We start from the raw sequence: 23,388 nt of genomic DNA, 5'->3' as shown, positions 1-23,388 counted from the left end.
AGGTGCCTTAGCACCATGGAACTTAACGCCTGCAAAAAGCAGGCGTTAAGGTGGGAATCAGGCGTTAAGGGTTAACGGTGGCGTTAACCCTTAACGCCTGAGTTGTAATGAGGGCCAATGTCTGTATATTAACACCAGAGAGCTAGCAAATTAAGGAACACGAATTACAAATTGCCCTTAGGAAGACCTTGTTGAATAAGGTCGAAACACGTGTTGGCTGTCTAGTAAAGTTACTATGTACCGATTTTTTAAAATATTACAATATCTTAAATCTGTGTGGTGTGGCGCAAGTGGTCGTTGCAATATTACCACATCACAACCACGCATATCCCATTTGCAGAATTACCACGCGGGCAGGTTACAGTAAGAGTTAATCTTCTATATTCTTTTTTCTTATTGCGCATATGGTTTCAAAAAATAAAATCTTACACTTTATCATCTACACACATAATAATAAAAAGACATCCAAAAATACAAATACAACACTCCACCTCATGACATATCTAAAATACATCACAGATATTACATAAAATAAACACAATTCATTATGTTTTAAAACATAGCCTTGCCCCTCTTCTATATTCTGTCGAAGTGGTATACTATTCTGCATGCAATGTTATGCTAATGCCCGTCTGCAAAGTTTAAACATGCTAGGGGGTAGCTGTTACACAATTGTCTTATTCTGTGCTATTTATTATGCACTCGAAGATGCGCTAGTGGACCAGATAGATGGAAGTTACCAGGGGCATTGCCAAAGGCAGCCCAGTCTACCGGCTAACCTTCCAGTCTCCCTCCCTAGCTCACACCAAATTCCTCTACACCACTATTAAAATGACACTGTCCATGACAAACACCATGGACCATAACATCAAAGGAAATAACTTCATGCATGAACTCAACTAGGTCCCTGTGCAAACTCACACTTGATAGCAAAAATACCCATCCCTAGGTATGCCCATACAACACACCTCCAAAAACATTTAAATGCTTACCTGCACACAATCTGCTTCCTTTCCTTCTGCACACTTTAACAGTGCAGCAACAGCTATTTAGCTAGCTTCTCTCCACCCTCACTAATTTCCCAACCTACCTCTAACAGGTCCTTAAGCACCAAGAGACCATGAAAATGTCAGAAGTCAAAGCTTTATAAGACCCAATAATGTAGCGCAACAATATGATTGTCATTCGTGAGTTTGTGTGGTAAGAATGGTGAGATTGGTGTGATTACCATTCGGCATGGGTGTGCTTGCCATCCTGAGATGAATGTGATAAGCATCCTGGGATGGGTTGAATTAACATATTGAGAGTATTGCAATAAGGGCCTCAGATGGGTATGATTACAATTCTGGGAACTGCGTCATCAGTATGGCCGCATATGAGTTATTATATTCTGGCATGAGTGCAAGTACATCCTTACACAGGTGTCATCAATATCATCCCTGGTATTCTCATCAGAGAGTTAATTTGTTTTCCCAGAGTCACAGGAATCATTGGTTGGCTAATGAACGCATTGCAGGCTTGTGGCACAGAGGTTACACTGCAGGTATGAAGCTGCAAGTCAGTGGTACACATCTGTTCCTGCTGGGGCGGGCACCAATTTGGAGCTGTAAGTGAGCCGGGTGGGAGTAGTAGCTATGTACAGTAATGCACATACATGTAAGATAGGTGTTGTCCTCAGAGATGCAGGAGTGAAACTGGCTTTGTGTTTCTCTGTCCCTTCATAGGTGTACAGAGGCAGGTTGTGCTATGTGTGGAAAAGCTCTCAGGTATCGTAGAAGAGCGGTACTGCGACTCACGCAGCCGGCCTGATGACCAGCAGCGGATCTGCAGCCAGGAGCCCTGCCCTGCCAGGTAAGCCACACCAGCACCATGCAACCTTGAATGCTTATGCTGTACTGGGCAGACAACCATGGTGAGATGGACATACATGGAACCAGCAATTTCTTGGAGCCTGTGCCATCTGACCATCAGCTGAAATCTCAGTGCCATCAAACGCCTGTCTCCCTCAGAGCCTATGCCATACTGGTGATAGTATCCCCCTTTACTTCACCCAAAAACTATGCCATTTACCTCTTCTACATTCAATTCTTCAGACATTCCTCTTGCTTTTTCTTTGTATGTATCTCCACATCATCAAGCTTAGGTTTAGCTTTATTTACTCTTGGGCTAGCATCAGGGTGAGGCTAAGGTCTTACTTAGTTAAGGGTTGATTTAAAGGTAGTGGTAAGGAAAGGTTTAGGGATAAGGAGTTTGGGGTAAATTGCCAAAGGGTTTTGCATCTTTACAAGCAATAAGTGCAGGAAGAGAGTCTTCCTCCTTAAAAGTGGTTTTCAATGCCCGAGAAAGGGCGAGGGCCGACTCTTCCATAATGGGTTGAAACTAGAAAGGCATTACAGGAGGACTCATTGTAAGTTCCAATATAACTTGGAGGGACCACTGACTTATCCTAATATTTGTATGCAAATCTATAGTCTTATCCCAAAAAAAAATCATTCTCGTTATTGGTAGCTTGAATAGAAGGCTCAAGTGAGTTTACTAAGCATCCAGAATTGTTAAAAGAGGAAATCACTCTTAGTAGTTCATTAGGTTTATTAAAAACAGAACTGATTCTATTTGATTTTATTAGTAAAGAAGGGTGATCTAGCATTGAAAATGGCTTTTGTATAATCACGAAGGGACACTTTTTCTAATGTAAGAGTAGCCTCACATTTGGATCTCTTCCTTTTTACGATACATAGCTAAGATGATCTGAAAACCAAGGATTATGTTGTTTCAAGGCTTTATTAGGAAATTGTGTGGCCTTATCCTCACATAAGAGCTGAAAATTGGCGTGGCATTTGTTCCAGTCATGAGAGTAATAACATTCAGAGATAGGTATTTTGACAGAGGCCATCAGATCATTAGCAAGTGTCATACTAAACTTCTTTTTACCGCGGACCAAGTCTATCCCACATGTTCTCTTATCATCACCCTGCGCTACTACATGATCAACCTGACAGTGTTGATTACAAGAGACTCTTTGAAGTGGGCAGACAAAGGAAGGTACAGAGTTTGCATAGCCCATGCCAGAGTTACAATCCACAGAAGGGTGCCAACATCTTGGGTCTTGCTGGGGATCCCCAAACATCATACCTACTCCCAACTTCCTGCAGACAGGTACGGAATCACAGGACATTTGTTGCTTTCAAGAGCAAACTAATATATTGTGCCATGTTTGTCTTCATGATTCAGATCACTGCTGGATTTGTATTAGTGTGAGGCTTTGTACACACTTTGGACACTAGTCACAAAACCATCCCTGTACTCATGCAGCACAGTTGTCATTTCAACACACAGTCAAAGATTCCAGTAACATCTGAAACTCACCTATCTTGTGATGCAAATCACGCTTGACGATATTTAAGGAATAATATGTGAACATGTCTGGTTGTTACCCCTTTGTCCCCCCATCTCAACTACTCATTTTTCACTTCCAATGTATTTCTTTTCTGGCTAAGGCCTGTGTACTGTGCCCATTGCGGGCTCCAAACAGACCGTGCTGCAAATAACACAGCAATGCAAGTACAAGCAAGTCACAGCAGTTAATGGCATGGCAGGCTGAAACGTGATGGTCAGGAGGGTTGCCCAGAGAAATGACAGTGGTTATGATTAATTTAAAACCTTTGCACCATCAACCTTCAGTTTTTCTAATGTCACCTCATGTGGAATGGGGATGCCCAGAGGCAGGTGTGAGAGTGCTGTGCCTAGGAATCCAAGCTATGCCCCTGTGATAATGCCCAATGAGGCTGAAACATGCCTGGGGTTGTGTGTGGTCTCCTGCAAAAGGGACGTGGCCCAGGACCAGCAATAATGATTTGATATGATATTTTATTTGTATCGCGCTCATACACAGGTGTTTCAGAGCATCTGAAAGGGAGAGGCAAGGGAGAGGAACAAGGGAGGACAAAACAATGATCTGGAAAAAAGCTGTTACAATAGTCCAGCCTGGAGAGAACCAGAGCTCTAGAGACAGTGAGCTTCTGGGGGATGGAGAGGAAAGGAAGAATACCTCTGAGGAGGTGCAGTTGGTAGTTGGATTTCTTAGTGACATCAGAGATGTGAGGAGAAAAGGAGAGTGTGGAGTCGAAAATGACAGAGGTTCTTAACCTCACAGGTGGGAGACAGGCCAAGGGAGGCAGGCCAGAGAGTGACAGGAAATGAGGGAGCAGATGTGTCGATGAGGAGAATCTCAGTCCTACTGGCATTAAGACAGAGATCATTGGCGGCACACCACTCCTGGATAGCAGATAGTCTAAGATGAGAGAAGGCGTAGAGATGGCAGAGGGAAGCCTGAAAACAAGTTGAATGTCATACGCATAGCACTGAAAATTGGAACAGAGCGCAGCAATGAGGCGGGCAAGGGGTGCCAGGCATTGGTTGGACAGCCAGGGAGAGAAGACCCCTGGGGAACACCACAGGTAGAGAGTGAGATAGATGAAAGGAAGGACCCAAGTTGGACCTGGGAGGGTCGATCAGAGAGGAAAGAGCTCAGCTATTCCAGGGCCTAATCAGTGATACCCAGGTTATCACGGAGAAGGTAGAGCAGGATGGCATGGTTGACCGTGTCAAAGGCAGAAGAGAGATCGAGTAGGATGAGGACAGAAGGGACGTTAGAGTCGCGGTTGGAGAGCAGGTCTTCCTGGATGTTCAGGAGAGCAGTTTCCATGCTTCTGGCAGCTTTAAAGCCAGACTGATGGTCATGGAGACAACCAACGGAATCGGTATGAAGATTAAACTGGGAGATGGCCAGCTTTTCCAGGATTTTGCCCAGGAAAGGAGTGATGGAGATTGGGTGATGTTTAGCCGGACATGACGGGTTCGGCTGTGTTTTTTTTTTACAATAGGGTGCACAAGAGAGTGCTTCAGAGGGGAGGGGAAGGTTCCAGAGGCGAAGTAGAGGTTGAAGAAGTCGGCCAGCACAGGAGCCAGGGTGTCAATGTGGTCCTTGATGGTTTTAGACGAACAGGCAAGAACCTGTTTTGATGAGACTTTCATAGATCCAACTTGTGTAGAAACCCCGTCAGGGGAGAACAGAGGAAAGGATGAGAAAAGGGGAGAAGGGTCAGCAGCAGGGTGGTCAGCGTTAGCAGATAGAGAAGGGGGACGAGGAGGAAAGGACGAGAGGGTGTACAGGATGTCCTGGGTTTTTTAGATGAAATGAGAGGCAAGGGCTGTGCAAAGAGCCTGGGAGGCGACAGGAGAGGTAGAGATTGCAGCAGGGTTGGCAAATTCCTTGCAGATTTTAAAGAGTTCGGCCGAGTTTTTAGATGCCGCTGAGATGTGGGCTTGGATGTGGGCTCTCTTCTTAGTTTGGACAACGATCCGGCATTGCCTTTGGAGCAGGCGGCAGGCCAGTTTGTCAGAGGATGTACAAGAAGCCCGCCATTTCCTCTGAGCCACCCTGCACTCACGTTTAAGGGTTGCTTGGTTGGAGTCATACCAAGTGTTGCACTTGGCTTTGGGCTTCGAGCCGATCCTCATGACAGGGGCAAGAGCATCCAGAGTGTCAGAGATAGAAGACTAGAACAATGAAAGGGCTGTGTCAGGGCGAGAGAAAGTAGCGCTGAAAGCCTCAACTGACACACGTTTCATGGGTCGGATGACTGAGAAAGTAGGAAGCAGTGTTGAAGTTGGCTTGGCCTGAGGGGTAGAGAGGAGAGATGGCAGGAAAGGAGGGAGTGATCACTCCAGGCGAGAGGAGTGGTCAGAAGGATGGCGAGGGGGAGATCAGAGGAGATAAGAACATCTAACGTGTGCCCTGCAGAGTGGGTCAGGCCAGAGGGGAGAATAGAGGGAAAGAGAGAGAATAGCAGAGGTCACAAAAGAGTCCAGAGGAGGAACAGGATTAATTCAGAAGAATATTGAGGTCACCAAGAAGGAGGAGTTTAGTGGTTGAGGCCAGGAGGGAGGAGGAGAGGTCCGCCCACTCAGAGAGGAAGGAGGTGATATGACCAGGTGGCCGATAGATAGTAGCCACCGTAAGGGAGTGGCCAGGAGAGAGAGAAAGCCTGCAGACAAGTAATTCTAAGGAGGAGTAGGTCTGCATAGGAATGACAGAGGCAGGAATCCACTTCGGGAAGATTAAGGCAACACCCCCTCCGAACCGGGTGGATCGGGGGCGGAGAGGATCATGTAGCCGTCAGGGAGGAGAGTGTCAAAACTCGTGACAGAGCTGGCCGTGAACCATGTCTCGGTGAGACCAAGGACATTGAGGTCAAGTTCTTCCAGGAGGTGGCAGATGTCAGAGGAGTGTTTGACGGCAGAGCGAGAGCTGAGAGTGGCAATATGGAGAAGGTTGCCAACCCTGAAGGACTTCCGGGGAGGGGTACAGATCAGAGGTACGCCCTGCGGAGGTGTAGAAGGAGGAGTAGATGGAGCCTGAGGGGGGTAGGAGATGAGGAAGGGGGGGCAAGGTAGCTAAGGGGAAGGCAGGGGGGGGGGCAAGGAAGCCAGGGAAGGGAGAGAGGGGACAGCAGGAAATGAAAGGAAATTGATGAGGCGTGGGAAGCGTCTGTCAAAGAGGATGAGGTTGGCCTGAGGGCCTTGGACCAAGATGGTGCCATTCAGTTAGCCATTAATGATTACCTTAGAAGAGTCAAAGGGGGCCAGGAGGATTGCCTCTTTCGGGGTGGGTCCAAGCCTTTTTTGCATATGGTCTTTCCCCTTATGTAATGGAATGGCAGGCTGAAAAACGATGGCCTGGAGGATTGCCCCGAGCAATTCCAGTGGTTATGAGTATTTCAAAACCTTCCATCCATAAACCTTCAGTTTCGCTAAAGGCATTCAGGGAGGCTGCTCCACAAACAGCCATGGCACTCACACGCAGGTGTAGGCGTCTGCACACACAGAAGAGCAAGCATGCAACCTAAGCAGACACAGACAGTCAAAGCAGGCAACTGGGACTAAGGGTAGACTATTAAATAAGGCAGAGGCCGTCAAGCATGTTGCAGTAGATATTCCCACACAAGCAGTGAGAGCAGACAGACAGACCACTGACTATTATACACCGGCACTCCCGTGGGAACACACAACAAAGGCCCCTTCTCCCTGAAAGATATATGCTAAGGGGCTCTTGAGAGTTCCACTACCAAAAAACATGCAATTGGAGTTCTGTTGTACTGTGGGGGTGTCCACTGTACAGTGCTCCCAAGAAGGGGACAATAGACGCATGCGGTCAGAGCAAGCAGCAGCCACCCAGATGACACGAGGCACCAGCAGGGAGTAGTCTTTCTGTTTATCTTTTACTCCTGTGGCTTGCTGTTGTACAGGGGCTGGAGGAAGAGGGAGGGGGAAGTTAATACCGGGAGACGAAGCCAGAGCTGATCGCATCACCAGTCATTATTAGCACGTTTTGCTGTCAGTGTCGGAGTTTCTACTCCGGTTTATTCAGGGGTGTACTATACTACAGGGTACACACGTTCAGGGGTGGACTGGGACCCAAAAGAGGCCCAGGAAATGATTTTCAAAGTGGCCCCATATTACACATTTTCTGCAAGCCCAACCCTTTTCCTATGGGAACGTTTGTAAATACATCACAAAAGAGGTTCAGGGTGCAGAGGCCTACCAGGAAATCTCCAGAGTTCCCTATAGGTCAGTCCACGCCTGCACACGTTCAGTTCAGGCCATGCTTCTGGGGCTTCCACCACGACCAAACAGGTTGCTGCGAGCGTTCTTCACAAATATGTGCCGCCGTCCCCCCTTCCTGCAAGCCCCTCGTCACCTCTCACCCCACCCTTCCTAAGCACTTCAGCCATGGGTTCAGATCAGGGGACGCGGGTGCAGACATTTCAGCTGCGCTGTAAATAAATCTTTAAAAGGAATGACATTGCCCGGCGAGCGGGAGGGCAGGCCGCCAAAGAACCGGCAGCATAATAGGCCTGAGCGGCAGCCGCCCACATGCAAGCTTCCCCCCCAGCATCCCCTGCTTTTACCGTACCCGTGCACATACTCAGCCATCGCCAGCTGAATACGCGGGGCGGCGGAGGGCGTGGGGGGGTCTGGTCGGGGGTGGGCGGATGGGCAATTTACAATGATTTTTGTGTGCCGCTGTTAAGTTCCGCCCTGCGTCCCGCTACGCGGTGACGCAGGGCGTCCTAAATAAAAGCCCCGCCCCCGCGTTCGGGAGGCAGTTCCGGGGCCGACCAGCAACCGGTGTGGGTGTGTAATCCTTCGGCTCCCGCTGGAGCTGCGCAACAGGCCGTGCGGCCTACCAGTATTCTGCCAGCCCCCGCGCGCGCAGGCCGAGGGCTGACAACTTAACAATGGCGACGAGGCGAGATGAACTCCACTACACGCTCGGTGCTTTGAAGGCACCCTAACGTCATACAGTCATCGCGGCGAAATTTTTGGACACCCGGTGGGGGTGGAATCACACACGTGACCCCCCACCCCAAAAAAAAAAAAAAAAAAAAATTTTTTTTTTTTTTCCTCGATTCCTTCTCTCTGCCACTCCGTTTTTCGCCACATCCACCATGACCAAAGCTCTTCCTCTGGGCACTGGAGAACCCGGTGGCATCTGGCATCCAACACCAGAGGGCAGCAACACAGTGTGACGGGAGCGCCAGGCCCTGAACTGTAACACAGCGCCTGGGAACGGCAGCACCTCCAAGGTAGGCCCGACGTCGCGGCGTTGGTAGCCGTCGGAAGAACTCACGACAACTCTAATCAGATCCACGCCAACATGGCGGCCGGCACATCCACGCCTGGGCCCACCACGCCGTCCAGAATTGCGGCGAACCTATCCATGACGTCACCTCCACCTCGCACACACGGGGTTTCGTCGACACTGGTCCAGCCGTTTGACCCATTCACGGATCCATCATCAAGCGGACCCAGATGGCAGCTGTGGATTCAGAAATTTGAGATGGCGATGGAGTGCAAAGAGATTACGGCGCCCAGGAAACTGAAGGCACACCTACTACTCAGCGTGGGTGACGAGGTACTGCGCATTTTCAACTCCCTGAACGTTGATGATGGCCAGGATGCATACCGAAGCGCGAAAGATGCCCTCACGGATCATTTTCTCCCTCAACTAAACCCAGACTATGAGACGTTTCTCTTCTGCACCACCTTACAGGCATCGGAGGAGACCCTTGATGCATACCACACCCGTCTGAGAAAGCTAGCCATGTCCTGCGAGTTCACGAACGTGGAGAGGGAGATCAGGAGGCAAATCATCAACGGGATACACTCGGAAAAGTTAAGGCGCCTGATACTTAGCGAAAAGGGTATTCCCCACCACGGATCCTTGAACTAGGACGTCAGAGGGAACTGGCCCACACCAGAGCGGCCAACATGGAGGCCACGCTACACAGGCTGCAACCTGCTCTCAACACAGCTATGGTGGCCCGGATCACCAACAGACAATCCTCGAGAGACGACAACGGTGGAGGTTACGGCCAAAACAGGTGGCAACCGCGCATTCCGGGGCCCACAGAGTGCGGCTGGTGCGGTGGCCCACGACATGGCCGTCGCAACTGTCCTGCTCAAGGCACCACATGTGGAGCATGTGGCCGGAAGGATCATTACGCAAAGGTATGTCGATCAGCGGACACCCCAATACAGCCCCCGCAAAACCCGCCGGAGAAGAACGCGACCAAGAAAAAGAAGCAAGCCAGCGCCAGAAGGGTCGCAGTGGCCAGTTCTTCCACGGAGAATGAAGGGGATGATGTCTCGGCGATGCAGCAGGACCCCACCAAGGACATCGAGAGAAAAGGGAGGAAGGTATACCTGGTGTCTGCACTGTGCCAAGGTCGGGGACCACGAGGAAAAGCCGTCCGAAGGCGCAAATGCATGGTCACCATCCAAAACCAGTGCATTCTCATGACCATCGACACAGGCGCCTCGGTGAACGTCATGCCCGAAAGCATCTTCCTGACTCTAAGTCCTCCACCAGAGCTGAAAAGCACAGACACTCTGTTGTATGCATACGGCAGTCGAAAGCCCTTGCCGGTGATTGGCAGGTTCCGCACTACGCTGGAACACGGAAAAAACAGACTATGGTCCAAGATCTATGTCGTGAAGGCAGGTGTTGAGAGCCTCCTGAGTGGGGACGCAGCGGAGGACCTGGGAGTGGTCCAATTCATCTGCCATGTCAACGAAGACAAGGAGGTGGAGCAGATGCTGAACCAATACCCTGACTTGCAAGAGGGAATAGGCTGTTTAAAAGGCAAAACCATCAAACTTCATATTGATGAAACAGTGCAGCCGAAAGCCGTTAGGCACCGGAGAACGCCATTCCACATGAGAGAACAAGTGGAGCAGGAACTCAAGGCACTGGAAGAAGCGGGCATCATTGAGGAGGTCACAGGGCCCACACCGTGGGTCTCTCCAATGGTGGTGACACGAAAGCCTAAGCAGCCTGGAAAGGTGCGGATCTGCATAGACATGCGTCTCCCTAACACTGCCATTAAAAGAGAACGCCACATAACCCCAACGATCGACGAGATCGTGGCTGACCTCACAGGGTCGTGTATATTCTCAAAGATTGATCTCAAGGCGGGGTATCATCAACTCAAACTCCATAGAGACTCTCGCTACATTACAACGTTCTCAACGCACTTGGGGCTGCGGAGATACAAAACGCCTAAGTTTCGGAATATCGTCTGCTGCTGAGGTATTCCAGCAAACCATCCAGGAGGTCATCCGAGGCATCCCTGGCGTCCTCAACATGAGCGATGATATTCTGATTCACGCCCCCGACAAAGAAACACATATCAAGAGGCTTCACGCTTTACTGGGCAGACTACAAGATGCTGGGCTCACAATACACCGGGAGAAGTGTGAGTTCCTCAAATCGGAGATCACCTTTTTCGGGTACAAGTTCGGCAGCACAGGCATCTCCCCTGACCCGCAGAAGGTCGCAGACATTCAGGCGGCAAGCCCACCGATGACCCCCACAGAAGTGCGCAGTTTCTTAGGCATGGCCGCCTACTGCGGGAGGTTCATCCGAAACCTGGCCACACTATCTGAGCCGTTGCGGGAACTCACCAAGGCCAACGTCAAGTGGGAGTGGGGGCAGACATGCCAGGACTCGTTCGAAAGCATCAAGGACTCCCTCTCCGCCGACACCAAGATGGCCTACTATAGCACCGAGCTGCCCACAGAACTGTTCGTGGATGCAAGCCCTGTGGGGCTCGGAGCCATCCTAATGCAAGTCACGAAGGAAGGGGAAAAGAGACCGATAGCATATGCATCGAGAGCCCTCACAGAGACCGAACAAAGGTACTCACACATCGAAAAGGAGGCCATTGCTGTGCTGTGGGGGTGCCGGCATTTTCACCTCTACTTATATGGGCGTCGGTTCACGACGATCACGGACCACAAGCCCCTACTACCCATTTTCATGGGGACGTCAGCACACCCTCCGGCACGAATCACCAAGTGGTTATTACACCTCCAGCAATATGACTTTGATCTCATCTACCAACCGGGCAGCGGAAACCCGGCGGATTTTCTCTCCAGGCATCCGCGAGAGGCCACCCAACAAGAGATCCAAGTAGCTGCAGAGACGGAGGAACACATATGTCAAGTGGTGCACGCAATGAGACCCAAGGCGGTGAGCATCGAGGAAATCGAGGTGGAAACGCTCAAGGACCCGTGTTGTGACTTAGTGAAGGATGCCATCCTCTCCGGTGACTGGAAGACCTTCATGAGACACACGCACAACAGAACAGCGGAAGCAAAAGGGTTTTTGTCCGGCATATTCACAGTACGGCAAGACTTGTCAATCACGGAAGGTGGACTGATACTACGAGGAAACCGCATCGTAATCCCTCTCAAAATACAAGACAGGATAGTGGCCCTAGCGCATGAAGGACACCAAGGACTGGTAAGGACAAAAGCCCGTATTCGGCACCGAGTATGGTTTCCCCAGATCGAGGAGCGGGTCGAGACACTCGTTAGCACGTGCCTATCCTGTCAGATAACGGGGGCCCCGCCAGACCCGGAACCTATCCTATCAGCAGAACGTGGCCGCTCTCGCTGGGAGGCCATCAGCATTGACTTTTGCAAGCTACGAGAGGGCCTCCACCTGTTGGTGGCCGTCGATGATCACTCCCGATACCCGGAAGTTGAGATAGTTGAATCCACAGCAGCTGAAGTGGTCATTCCGGCCCTAGAAAAAATGTTCGCAACTCACGGGCTACCGATCTCAATCAAAAGCGACAACGGGCCACCGTTTACGGGAGAGGATTTCAAAAAGTATCTACAGGACCTCAATGTTAAATATCATCATATCACACCAAGACACCCCCAGGCAAATGGGGACGTAGAAAGGTTTATGAGAACTATCAACAAGGTGCTCAGGGTGTCCAAGGCTAACGCCAGCCCCTGGAAGGTTGACCTCTTCCGATTCCTCCGGAACTACCGGGTCACGCCCCACAGCACAACCGGCATACCACCAGCGGACCTCATGTTCGGCACCGTCATTAGATCTTCGATCCCGCATCACCCAAGCAGGACCCCGGACGCGGTCAACGAGGAACGCACAGAAAGAAGGAGAAGGGATGCTAACGCACACATGAGTGGCAAGCGGAGAGCGAGGCCGTCCCATCATCAAGTGGGTGACCAGGTCATCATGCTACGAAACCCCTCCAAGTCAAAACTTGACACCAGGTACGAGGAACTTCCATGGACCGTCAGTAACCGGCATGGAACCATGGTAACTGTGACACGAGGACGCCGTCAAGTGACGAGGAATGCGTCATGGTTCAAGGCCATACCCCGTACCCTGTGGACCGATAAGGAGGGCCATCGGGAAGGCGAGGACACTCATCCCAGCGAAGAAGAGCCGGAGGCCATCCCTGAGGAGATAGGAGCGGGGGATGGAACCTGGGAGCCGGTGGATGCACCCGGCCTCGAGGGCCCGAACAGCGAAGGTGAACCAGAGAATGAAGCAAGGGGGAGTGCTCCCCGAGAAGGGCGATACAGGCTGAGAACAACGACGAGACCGCCAGCCAAGCTAAGTGACTATGTGTGGTAACTAGTGCCCTGGTGCCATGAACCCCAATGGCAGGGTAGCTGGGTGTTGAAGACTGTAAGTTCATGTTGGACTTTCGCCGTTGTTTGGCAGTTAGCGTGATGTTTTGTTTGTTTTATAATAAAGGAGGAATGTTAAGTTCCGCCCTGCGTCCCGCTACGCGGTGACGCAGGGCGTCCTAAATAAAAGCCCCGCCCCCGCGTTCGGGAGGCAGTTCCGGGGCCGACCAGCAACCGGTGTGGGTGTGTAATCCTTCGGCTCCCGCTGGAGCTGCGCAACAGGCCGTGCGGCCTACCAGTATTCTGCCAGCCCCCGCGCGCGCAGGCCGAGGGCTGACAACTTAACAGCCGCCTTCCCTACAGCTGGTAAGACCCGTCCCATTACTGCTCTGTGGTGCACAGATAGCTCATATATATGACAAATGCACGATATCCAAGTCGTTTTTTTTATGTAGTCAGTCCTCAGGAAGTCTGGAATACAATGAATATGGGAAATTAGATATTTTTATCTGCTGAGATCTAATAGGATGCTAGATGAATTAAGTATCACTCTAAAATAGCGAGAGTGTCTTAATCAAGAATTTTATGATAACTATTAAATGTATAGACAAATTTGAGTTTTGTTTTTATATTGAGAAATGGTGTTACTGTATGTTTATATGAATACTTTATTTTAAATGTGTAAAAGATCAGTGTATTGATCAATGCACAATAAATAAAAAGAAATACAAATTGTGTATATAATGGAGATGTTTCCTAATTGAAATTACAATGGGAGATGTCCCTGTTTTTATCATAACATGATCCGCACCCGGAAATGGATGGGGCCGCGCAAGTATGCACTGACTGGGGGGTGTAGCAACAGCAGACAGTGCATCAAGAGTATTGGTGAAAGGCTAATGGTCGGCACTTCCCATTTGTCCAGGGTCACTGGGCTTGCACATGGGAAGGCACATAGGCCTGTCAATTGTAATAAGGGGCTTGTTACGTTCTGGCTCCACGCTGCGGCGCCTGGGGAGACAGAACGTCGGAGGCCTCGGAAGTAGGCCACAGTGGCGCAGCTCCTGCAGGAGCGAAATAAGACACAGCACACCTCGTTAGTATCTCGGCCCGGAACTGCCTCCCATCTGCGGGGGCGGGGCTTTTATTTAGACGCCCTTCGTCACTGCGTTGCGAGATGCAGGGTGGATACAACATTCCTCCTTTATTTTTACTTAACTCAACATCAAACAAAACATGTCATACATCTCTGCAAATACTTCAGCTACAAATAAGGGGCCTCCCCCTCTCATGGGGCTGACTACCACACATAGTCTTTGAGCCGAGCTGGCGGCTTCGTGACGGTTCTCAAACCATATCTCCCACCCCTGGAGCTGGGCCCCACTGTCTCATTGGGTGTCTCACCTTCCATGTCTGGCTCACCCATGTCGGGTTCGCTCCACTGATCCCACGTTCTGTCACTCACTTCATCTTCTTCCTGAGGGTGATCGGGTTCTCCTTCGTTCGGCTGTGGGTCTTCATCTTCTTGGAGACATTCTCCATAGGTCCATAGGTTGCGTGGCACAGCCTTGAACCACAACGCATTTCGCGTCACCTGTCAGTGTCCTCTTTGTACAGTTATCATGGTCCCCTGTTTCTCACTGACAGTCCATGGGAGAGACTCATAGCGGGAGTCCAGTTTGGACTTTGTCGGGTTTCACAGCATGACCACCTGGTGTCCCACCTGGTGGTCGGATGGTTTCGACCTCCTCTTGGCGCGTTCTGGCTCCGCGCTGCGGCGCCTGGGGAGACAGAACGTCGGAGGCCTCGGAAGTACGACGAAGTGGCGCAGCTCCGGCAGGAGCGAAATAAGACACGCCACACCTCGTTAGTATCTCGGCCCGGAACTGCCTCCCATCCGCGGGGGCGGGGCTTTTATTTAGACGCCCTGCGTCACCGCGTTGCGGGACACAGGGCGGATACAACAGGGCTCAGTGTTATCCAAAGAGTTACTCCTCACCCACGGGTCCAAACTAACGGGAACATTAGATGAGCACAGGAATTGCTTTATTTCACCAATGAGGGTGTAAGCTTCTTCCTGGTGCCCAATTGAATTAAGGGAGATGATCTCGGCAGGACATAACATCGAGGTAGGTGGGGTCGACGCCAGTACTGCAATTATTTTTCTTCACAGCAGTTTTCGTTTGGGCAGAGGTACCGTAAGTACGTTCCAGTGCGGTATAAGTAACAGAAGGGATTAAGGTTGCCATTAGGGTCCCCCCCTTGACCTTCTTCCATCTCTCCCCTCCATCTCACTGGCCCTCATACCTTCCATTCTCCTGCCTTCTCACATCCACTTGACCTTATATCTCATATCTGACTTTACTGCTCCTCTTCCTTTCTACCTCCTCTCCCTTCCTTCTCTCCGTTCCCTTACCTACACTTCCAAGGAAACTTTTCTACATATTAAATTGTTGTTTGTATCATGATTGCTAACTTGCTTCTACCATTATTGTATCTTGTTATATTGTAAAGCGCTTTGGCTTAAAGCGCTATATAAACAAAATAAACATAAACACCATAATGCTGAGGAAAAAAGTGAGCAAAAGGCACCCTTTGTTTTTTTTGTTTTTTTTTGGTATACTCAGATGCCCTGCAGAAATCAAATATTGCTTAGGGCCAGAGGAATGTCAGTATCAGCACGAAAGTTCCATTCACCTTGATTCCTTCTTGTTTTAGCAATTAGTTTTATTTATTTTTAAAAAACGGCCTATGTCACTCACCTGTGCGAGGATACTGCTTGGATACTTGATAGATCTGCTTATCACCTGTGCAGATTTCCAGGGGCAACACAGCTTATTCAGTGACTCGGCAATAAACAATAAGCAATAAAACAATCCTGGGAAATCGTCGAAGAGCTGGCAGCTCCCAACTCCCTGTGGACGCCAACTCCCGTGCCCTTCTCACCTCACGGGAGGTAGTCAGGAGTTAGTCTGCGGGCTAGTGGGCGGGGCCTCAATGGAAGCCAGGTGTGCAGGCCACAGAACAGAACACCGCAGGTTTCTCCCTACGGACGCCAACTCCCATGCCCTTTCCTGTTTGTCTATCGTCTCCCCTCTATTGAGTCGCACTGTCTGTGTATGTGTGGCCTCTGTTTTGTTTTTTTGGCCCAGAGCACAGGATTGAAAATACTTCTGCCCAGAATCGGATCACACCGACACTCCTACACCGTCCCAGACCTGCTGCTCTTGTGTGGCGCTGATCAACCTGGAAATGAAAAGGTTATTCATTCAGGAGTTGGACCACAATACTGAGTTCCAGATCTTAAATAAGGCACAGTTTACCGGAGGGGGAGTCTTGTTACCCTTGTGGGCTTTTATATAAAACCTTGTTAACTTTTTTAAACAGGCAAACACATCCCCTTTCTGCATACCAGCCCCTTGCCCCGATTCAGTTTTCCCCTTCATTGTTTAATAATGATTCATCAGAGTAATAACCTCCTCTCCAGCCAATGCGAGCATGCGTCCCCCTTGTCCCCTAAGTAATACACCTGAACCCGCTTGACCAGGTGAGCCTGTCAGGCTTTATCCGTTGCCACCTCCTTATATTCCCTTTCTGCCTTCGCGAGTTCCCGTTTGGTTTTCACCGGTGGCGTGCGAGCATCGCACCTCTCTGCGTCTTCCACCTCCTCCTCTTTTTCCTGTGATTTGGCCCGCCTCCCCATTATGTGTTTCCCTATTGCGCATCGCCCGACCCCCCCTTATCACTGTTTTATATGCTTCCCATAGCTTTCCACTACTAGCCACCATATCTGTGTTCAGGGTGAAGTACTCCTCAGATCCTTCCCAGATATTCTCCCTAATCATCTCATTCCCCAAATGATATGTGTTCCATCTCCATTCCACCCTCCCGGCTCTCGCTTTCCCTTCTAATCGGATGAAGAGTGGGGTGTGGTCTTATAGCCCCATGGCAAATACTGCGCCTTCACCACCCTGTGTAGTGTAATGCAGGGCAACAGCATGTCATCTAGCCTCAACCGGGAATCATGAGCCCTGGAGTGGTAGGAAAAGTGTATCTGGTCGGGTGTAAATCCTTCCACATGTCTCGCAGCCCCTCCGCCGCTAGGAATTATGCCAACTTGGTACGTGTCCCCCCCCCCACTCCTGGAGAATTACTCCCCAGGACCATCTGTTTAGGCCCCTATTCTAAGACATCTTTAAAGTCGCCACCCACCACTGTAATCTCCGTCCCATATGTCACTAGGAGTGTTGGTATCTCCTCCAAGAGGGCGGCTTGTAGTGGTGGAGGTGTATAAATACTTATAATTAAGACTGTTTCTCTCCACAGGTTCGCCATGATTCCCACATACCGCCCCCCCTCCATTCCTGAGCACTTTACTGACTTGTAGGGGTACAGATTTATGCACCATTATTGCCACCCCCCAGGAGTCTCTGAAAGCCTCAGTGTTCCACCGCATGATCCTGTCCTTTCCCAAGGCACCAGCATATTGTTCCCATCAGGTGCGTTTCCTGCAGTAGGACTCTTTCCGCCTTCTGGTCTCTGATGTTGCGCATTACCAAGCTCCTCTTGATTTTATTGAGCATGCCTTTGACGTTCCACGTCAGGCATCTTAGCGATCTGTGTTCCGCCCCTATCCTGTTTACTGTGCGACCTCCAGGGGTCACTGGACAGGGCAACCCATGGACTCAACTTATTAGCGGTCATACCACATTGTGCCGTAACATTTTAGCGGTCATACCACATTGTGCTGTAAACTCGTAACTCCCCCCCAACAGTCCCCAACCACCCACGACCCTCTTTGTGAACTTCCCCCATCACACCCTATACGTCTCCCAAAATAGAAGCATCTGTCGGTCCCTCATTTTATTACTGAGCCACCCCTCAACAGCAGAAGATGGTATCTGATTTGGGGGGCTGCGCCTGTTAGTCACTCTACCCCTACTCTCACACTCCAGCCTTTGTCAGACTTGATACTTTACTTTTTAATTAAAAAAAAATGTTATAAGGCTTTTATTTGGTTTAGTAATTACAAACCTTTTGCCTTAAAACAAATAGAAAAACAAACAGAAAAACGTCCCGATCATACACAAAAATGCTTGACTTTGCTAGTTTTAAATCATACATGAAGACTTCGATGTTAATTGTAGACCTAATGCATATTCAGACAGCACTCATGAAAATATCAGTATCTATCAATGAATGCAATCATCATTAATTTTCTTGAAAATAGCCAACAGAAATTTCACCAAAGCTAGGCTAATACATAGATGTTGTCTTTGAGCAAAATCAGCCACCATTCTACAGCAGATTTGTTAGCATAGCTAGCAGTCATTTCCGACATTAGTTGATATCTTGTATTATTCACTGCTGGACAGTACAAGACTAAATGTTTCAGTGATTCTTTATTTTTGGGTGAGTGACATAATCTGCATTGCTGATTAATTATGGATCTTGCATTGATAATGTCACGAGCAGGGAAGAGATTCAACCAGAATCTTAGATATTGGTCTCTGAATAGAGCATTCGTGAAAGTTTCTAGATACTTTGGGATTGTATTCAGCAACCTGACAATCCACAAACGGTCTGCCATGTTTTGTCAGTTTTTGTCGATCATTCTGTGTTTTGATCCAGTCTCTAGTATTATGCTTCTTCTTAACTTTGTCTGGGTTGTTACACAATGTATCTTGAGTTTCGTTCAGTCGATCAAAGTTTCCAGACATATTCAATGCCATTCTTGTAAAGTGGGTTCTTGATTAGATGTTAAAACTATGTTTATAGATATGAATCCACTTTTTTTTGGCGAGTCAACACATTTCTGGTACAAGGCCAAGGATTTTCATAAGATGATTGCTTGGAGAGACGTGAGGCCCAGTTCCATGCGTAAAGCTTGGATTGGCATTCCTAAAGGCAGACGGAGCACTCGTTTCCTAAAAAGTCCTTCCACGACTGTCCAGTTGTACTCATGAAATGTGAAAACTGTCTCTGCACCATAAGTAAGTATGGGTATGACTTTTGAGCGGTAAAAAACGATCAATGGTCTGAGCGAGAATTCACAATACCGTTTTAATAGAATCCTGCCATGACTAGCTAGATTAATAGCTTTGTTTATTAGTTGGTCAAGTCTTGGTTTATCGCTCTGGCTTGTGTTCAAACATACCCCAAGGTAGATGAACACAGTTACTTGTGGGATGTTCTCATCATTGATTGTCCACTTATTAATTTTATTTCTAGAGGTGATGATTTTCTCGCCAAAGATCATTATTCTGGATTTGGTCGGATTAATTTGGAGCCCATTGGATTGCACATAATGATGGAATGCATTCAGTTGCCTTTGCAATCCTACATAAGTTTGATCTAATAGGACAATGTAGTCCACATATAAAAGCCGATTCATGAAAGTGCTTCCAATTTTTTGGGGGATGCATCTAATGTGTTGGAATGCATATTCAATATCTGCTATAAAAAAAATTCAAACAGATCAGCCTTGTTTTAAGCCCTTGTTGGTTTGTATGGGTTTTGTTAATGTCCCATCCCGATCAAGGCGAACTTGAATCGAGGTGTTCAAAAACAGTTCTTGAATTTTTTTTTTTAACAATTGCCTGTGGACATTTCCTCAATTTTAGCTGACTCGGTCAAACGCTTCAGTTAGATCGATAAAGGCAGCATATATTTTTTTGCCTTTATTTCGTTGGGTATGGGCTTTTAAGATGTTTAATATAAAAAGATGTAATGTTGTTCCCAGGCCTCGTACGAAGCCGCTTTGCCAGATGTCACGATTGTTGGATTCTATACTCCATTGACTGAGTGCTTTACAGATGAAGGTAGCAAATAACTTCCCTGTAACATCGAGTAAAGCAATTGGTCGATAGTTCGTAGGACTAGATCTCAGATCTTTTTTGAAAATTGGTATTACAATTGCTTTTTTCCACGACAACAGGATTTCTTGATTTTTTATTATTCGCTTAAATAGAGCTGTCAGGATTTCCGTCCATTGTGTAATGTTTTCTTGCAAGAGAACATTTGTCAGGCCGTCTGGTCCCGGGGCATGAGATCTCTTCAGTTTACCTATTGCTTGTTGAACAGTCGTTGTATTAATGTCAAATACGTCGGATACTTTACTGCTATGTACCCAGCAAACAGCATGACAATACAGTACTTGCAGGCCATGTTTCCCAGTCCTCCGGCAGGTTGCTTCTTATTTGTTGTCAGTCAGCGATTGCCCGTGGGTCCTATGCCTCCTGGGGTCCCCGTTCTGGGGTGCCCTGCTCAAGCCTTGCCTGGCACCGCCCGCTGCGGTCGATCTTCTGGTTGACAGGTAAGTGTTTCAGCCCAGTCTCAGGCTTCAGAGGGCATGGTGAAAAAGCGCACCCCTATGTGCCGCAGACGCGGCTGGTGGCAGGGTACATCATTGCATACTTTACACCTTTCTCTCTGAGTTTCCTCCTCACTGCAGCAAAGGATTGCCTGACTTTTTTGACTTCTTTAGTAATGTCTGGGTACACCGCCATTACTGCTGCTCCGTTGTAGTCCAGTGGGCCCTTCCTGCGCACCACCTGGATGATGACGTCCCTGTCAGGATAATTTAACAGTTTGGCAATCACTTGTCTTAGTGGAGCCCCCAGGGGAGGCTCCCGCCCGGGGACCCTGTGTGCGTGCCCAATTGAGAAAAACTGTGACAGTCCCTGAGGCCCCATCCACTCCTGAATCCACTTCTCCAGCAACAGTTCCATTGAAGCGCCCTCTGCCTTCTCCGGTAGGCCACTCAGGCGTAAGCGGGATTGCCCGTCTGTGTCCTACATCTGGCTTTCCAAGAGCACCGTTCTCTTTAGCAGAGCTTGGGTGTCTCTCTATAATGGTGTGATGGTGCCCTCGGCCGCCTAAATGCGCTATTCAACTTCCTGAACTCTGGTGGACATATTCTGGAGGTCATGCCGGAGGTGCCCTACACCTATGCCCACCGCATCTTTCCTATTTGCCTCCTGGATTGCCCTCAGGATATCCTGTGTTGGGCTCGCTGTATCATCGTTTCATCCTGCCTCCTACTCCTCCCCCCTGCCGCGCCCACTGTGGTGTAGGCATTCATTTTGGTCTGGTTGCCAGGCTTCCTCACCTTGTCTTTGGTCATCTCTGTAGGTTTTTACATGGCTGTCAGTTGCCGCCTCAGTGCTGTGCCACAGTAGCCAGGGGGTGCCATCCACACTCCTGGCACTTAGATCCACCTTCTCCCACTCAACAGCTGCCACCACTGGTAGTGTGAGACTCCTGCCCCTGGTGGCCAGGGTTGGGGTGGGTGGAGGGGCACTCAATCACCCAAGACCAGTTCTCCCTCTCCTGGTACCCGTGGGAGTGCTTCTGCCCTGGGCTGTGTCCCAGATGTGGTGTGCTATGAGAGGGCTCTATCCTCCTCCTCCACACAGGCTCCCGGAATGGTGGTCTGTCCAGCCCGCAAGCTGATTATTGCATCAGGGCGCTGTGTGCAGTGCCTCCGACCATGTGGCTGTCTTCCTCAGTGTCACTGCCAATTGTCTGCTGTTTATTAAATCTTTGATGTGTCTAGTGGGGCCCCTCGGGCCAATGTGGTCTTGCTTTCTTTACAGGATTATTGGTGGCTGCCTTCTCACAGCAATGTCTCCATGTTGTTCGTGGAGCCGGCAGCCCTGTTCAGGCTGTGCTACTGCTCACTTTAACTCCTGTCTGCCTCAGGCTTGGATCCAATCCCATAGCTCTCTCTCTACCCCCCCCCCAGAGCCACACGATCCGGCTCTCTCCTTCTGACGGCAGGGCGATACACAGCCCACCACTGCTGTTGGTGGCCTCACTGCAGGCTCTCTTGTACCTGTGTCCCCGATTGGGGAAGCAGCTCTGCTGGATGGGGAGGCAAGGAGCCTCCCCACTGTCACAGGGCACTCTGCACCTGGCCTCACCCTCGATATCAGCCCGGGTCAGGTCCAGGCGCGCTGCCTCTCCTGCCCTTCCACCACTCTGCTCGCTTCTGGTGCCGGCGAGCCCTTGCCACGACCCTCCTCTTTCTCCGGCACTAGGCGGCCACCATTTTTGGGTCCCTTCTAGCACGGCCCCGGCTGACCAGAATTTCGGGATTATCCCTGCTTTCCAGTTGCACTGCAACTCCAGGTTTTCACTGATTGTGCCACCGGCTCGTGGTGGCGGTTTTAATGTCATTGGGCTGTGGCAGCCCGGAGTCCTTGACAGGACTTTATGAGCCAATATTCCAATTTTCCTTTGTGGTGGTGCTTCTATTGAAGAGGGCTTTGTGAGCTCTTCATTTTCCTCTGTGGTGGTACACTTCCAGAGTAGGAGAAGTCTCAGGGCTCTGAAAGTCCTTTAATCTATTTCCTCCATGGTGGTGCTTTCATTGCAGGCAGGCAGAGAGGTCTAACTTGGGCCCCGCCCAGGTCCTGCCCACCCAGACGGGGCCTTCCTTCACTGCCGGCATCCCGCGCAAAGCCCCAGCCGTACCAGAAGTGATGCAAGCCCAGCTTCTCTTAAGTCTTTCACCGCTCTTCCCGTCTGGCCCCGGGGAAGAGCAGGTAGCGTGCAAGCCCCCCCCTGCAGTGCTGGTGATTCCGTTTTCATTGGGGCTTCTTCTTCTTCACAACCCAGCCCCGCCTGGCCATGGGGCGGGTGGACTTACCCGCATGGCCATGATTTTCAGACTGGCCACACCGACCGTGCATGTGGGCCAGGACTTCTCTAATCTCCGGGCTGCCAGGAATGGCCCCCGGGCAGCCTGTTGCTGTCAGGCCACGCTCCGGTTCGGGTCGCCGCCAAGCGCGGCCCTGGACTGCAGCGTTATCTTCACCCTGGCCGCACCGCACATTCTGGCCTGCCCGGGTTGGCCACCAGGTGGGCCACTGCCTCCCAGATCATGCTCGCGTCTTCGGGACTGCCCCGCACATGCGCCCCCAGGCGCGGGCCTTTTCAATTACCAAGGCGGCCTGGGGCTTCAGTTCGCGCCTTTTCATGCCAGGCACCTGGCTGCAGCTGACATACGCTGCCCGGCCCCCCTCCAAGAGGCCCTTGGGGGCTACTCAAGGCTGCAACACCCCATGGAAGGCAGCTCTCTCATTCCTTTCAGTCCTTTTTGCACTCTTCTCTGATGTCGCTGCCTTTCTCCTGGCTCTCCTTCTTTTAACTGTCACTCTCCAATGGTTCTCTTCTTCCCCAAAGCATTACCCAGGTAAGTCTATAGTTCTGGGCAGGGAAGTCCTGCCCAGTGTCCCACAGTCAGGTGTTCCCTGTGTCCCCCATGGTGGGGAACGCCATACAGTCAGGTAAATCCAATGTCAAACACATGCACAGTTTATAGAGATGTTATTATAACAAACGGTGTCCTGTTATTTATTTCTCTAC

The 23,388-nt window shown here is 49.9% G+C and overlaps 1 protein-coding gene across 1 annotated transcript in view; it reads left to right on the top strand.

Annotated features, from left to right (window-relative positions):
* Positions 1 to 23,388, top strand: part of ADAMTS7 (ADAM metallopeptidase with thrombospondin type 1 motif 7) — a 752,931-nt gene that overhangs the window by 592,206 nt on the left and 137,337 nt on the right. Inside the window, exon 17 of the mRNA XM_069624204.1 lies at positions 1,725 to 1,851. Coding sequence (XP_069480305.1) covers positions 1,725 to 1,851 — 127 coding nt within the window. The remainder of the gene's footprint in view (positions 1 to 1,724; positions 1,852 to 23,388) is intronic.

The sequence above is a fragment of the Ambystoma mexicanum genome, chromosome 11 (genome assembly GCF_040938575.1).
Source record: "Ambystoma mexicanum isolate Mex_15411 chromosome 11, UKY_AmexF1_1, whole genome shotgun sequence".
In the NCBI taxonomy this organism is placed as follows: Eukaryota; Metazoa; Chordata; class Amphibia; order Caudata; family Ambystomatidae; genus Ambystoma; species Ambystoma mexicanum.
Note: the sequence above shows the minus strand (reverse complement) of the source record. Positions and strands in the feature narration are given on the sequence as shown.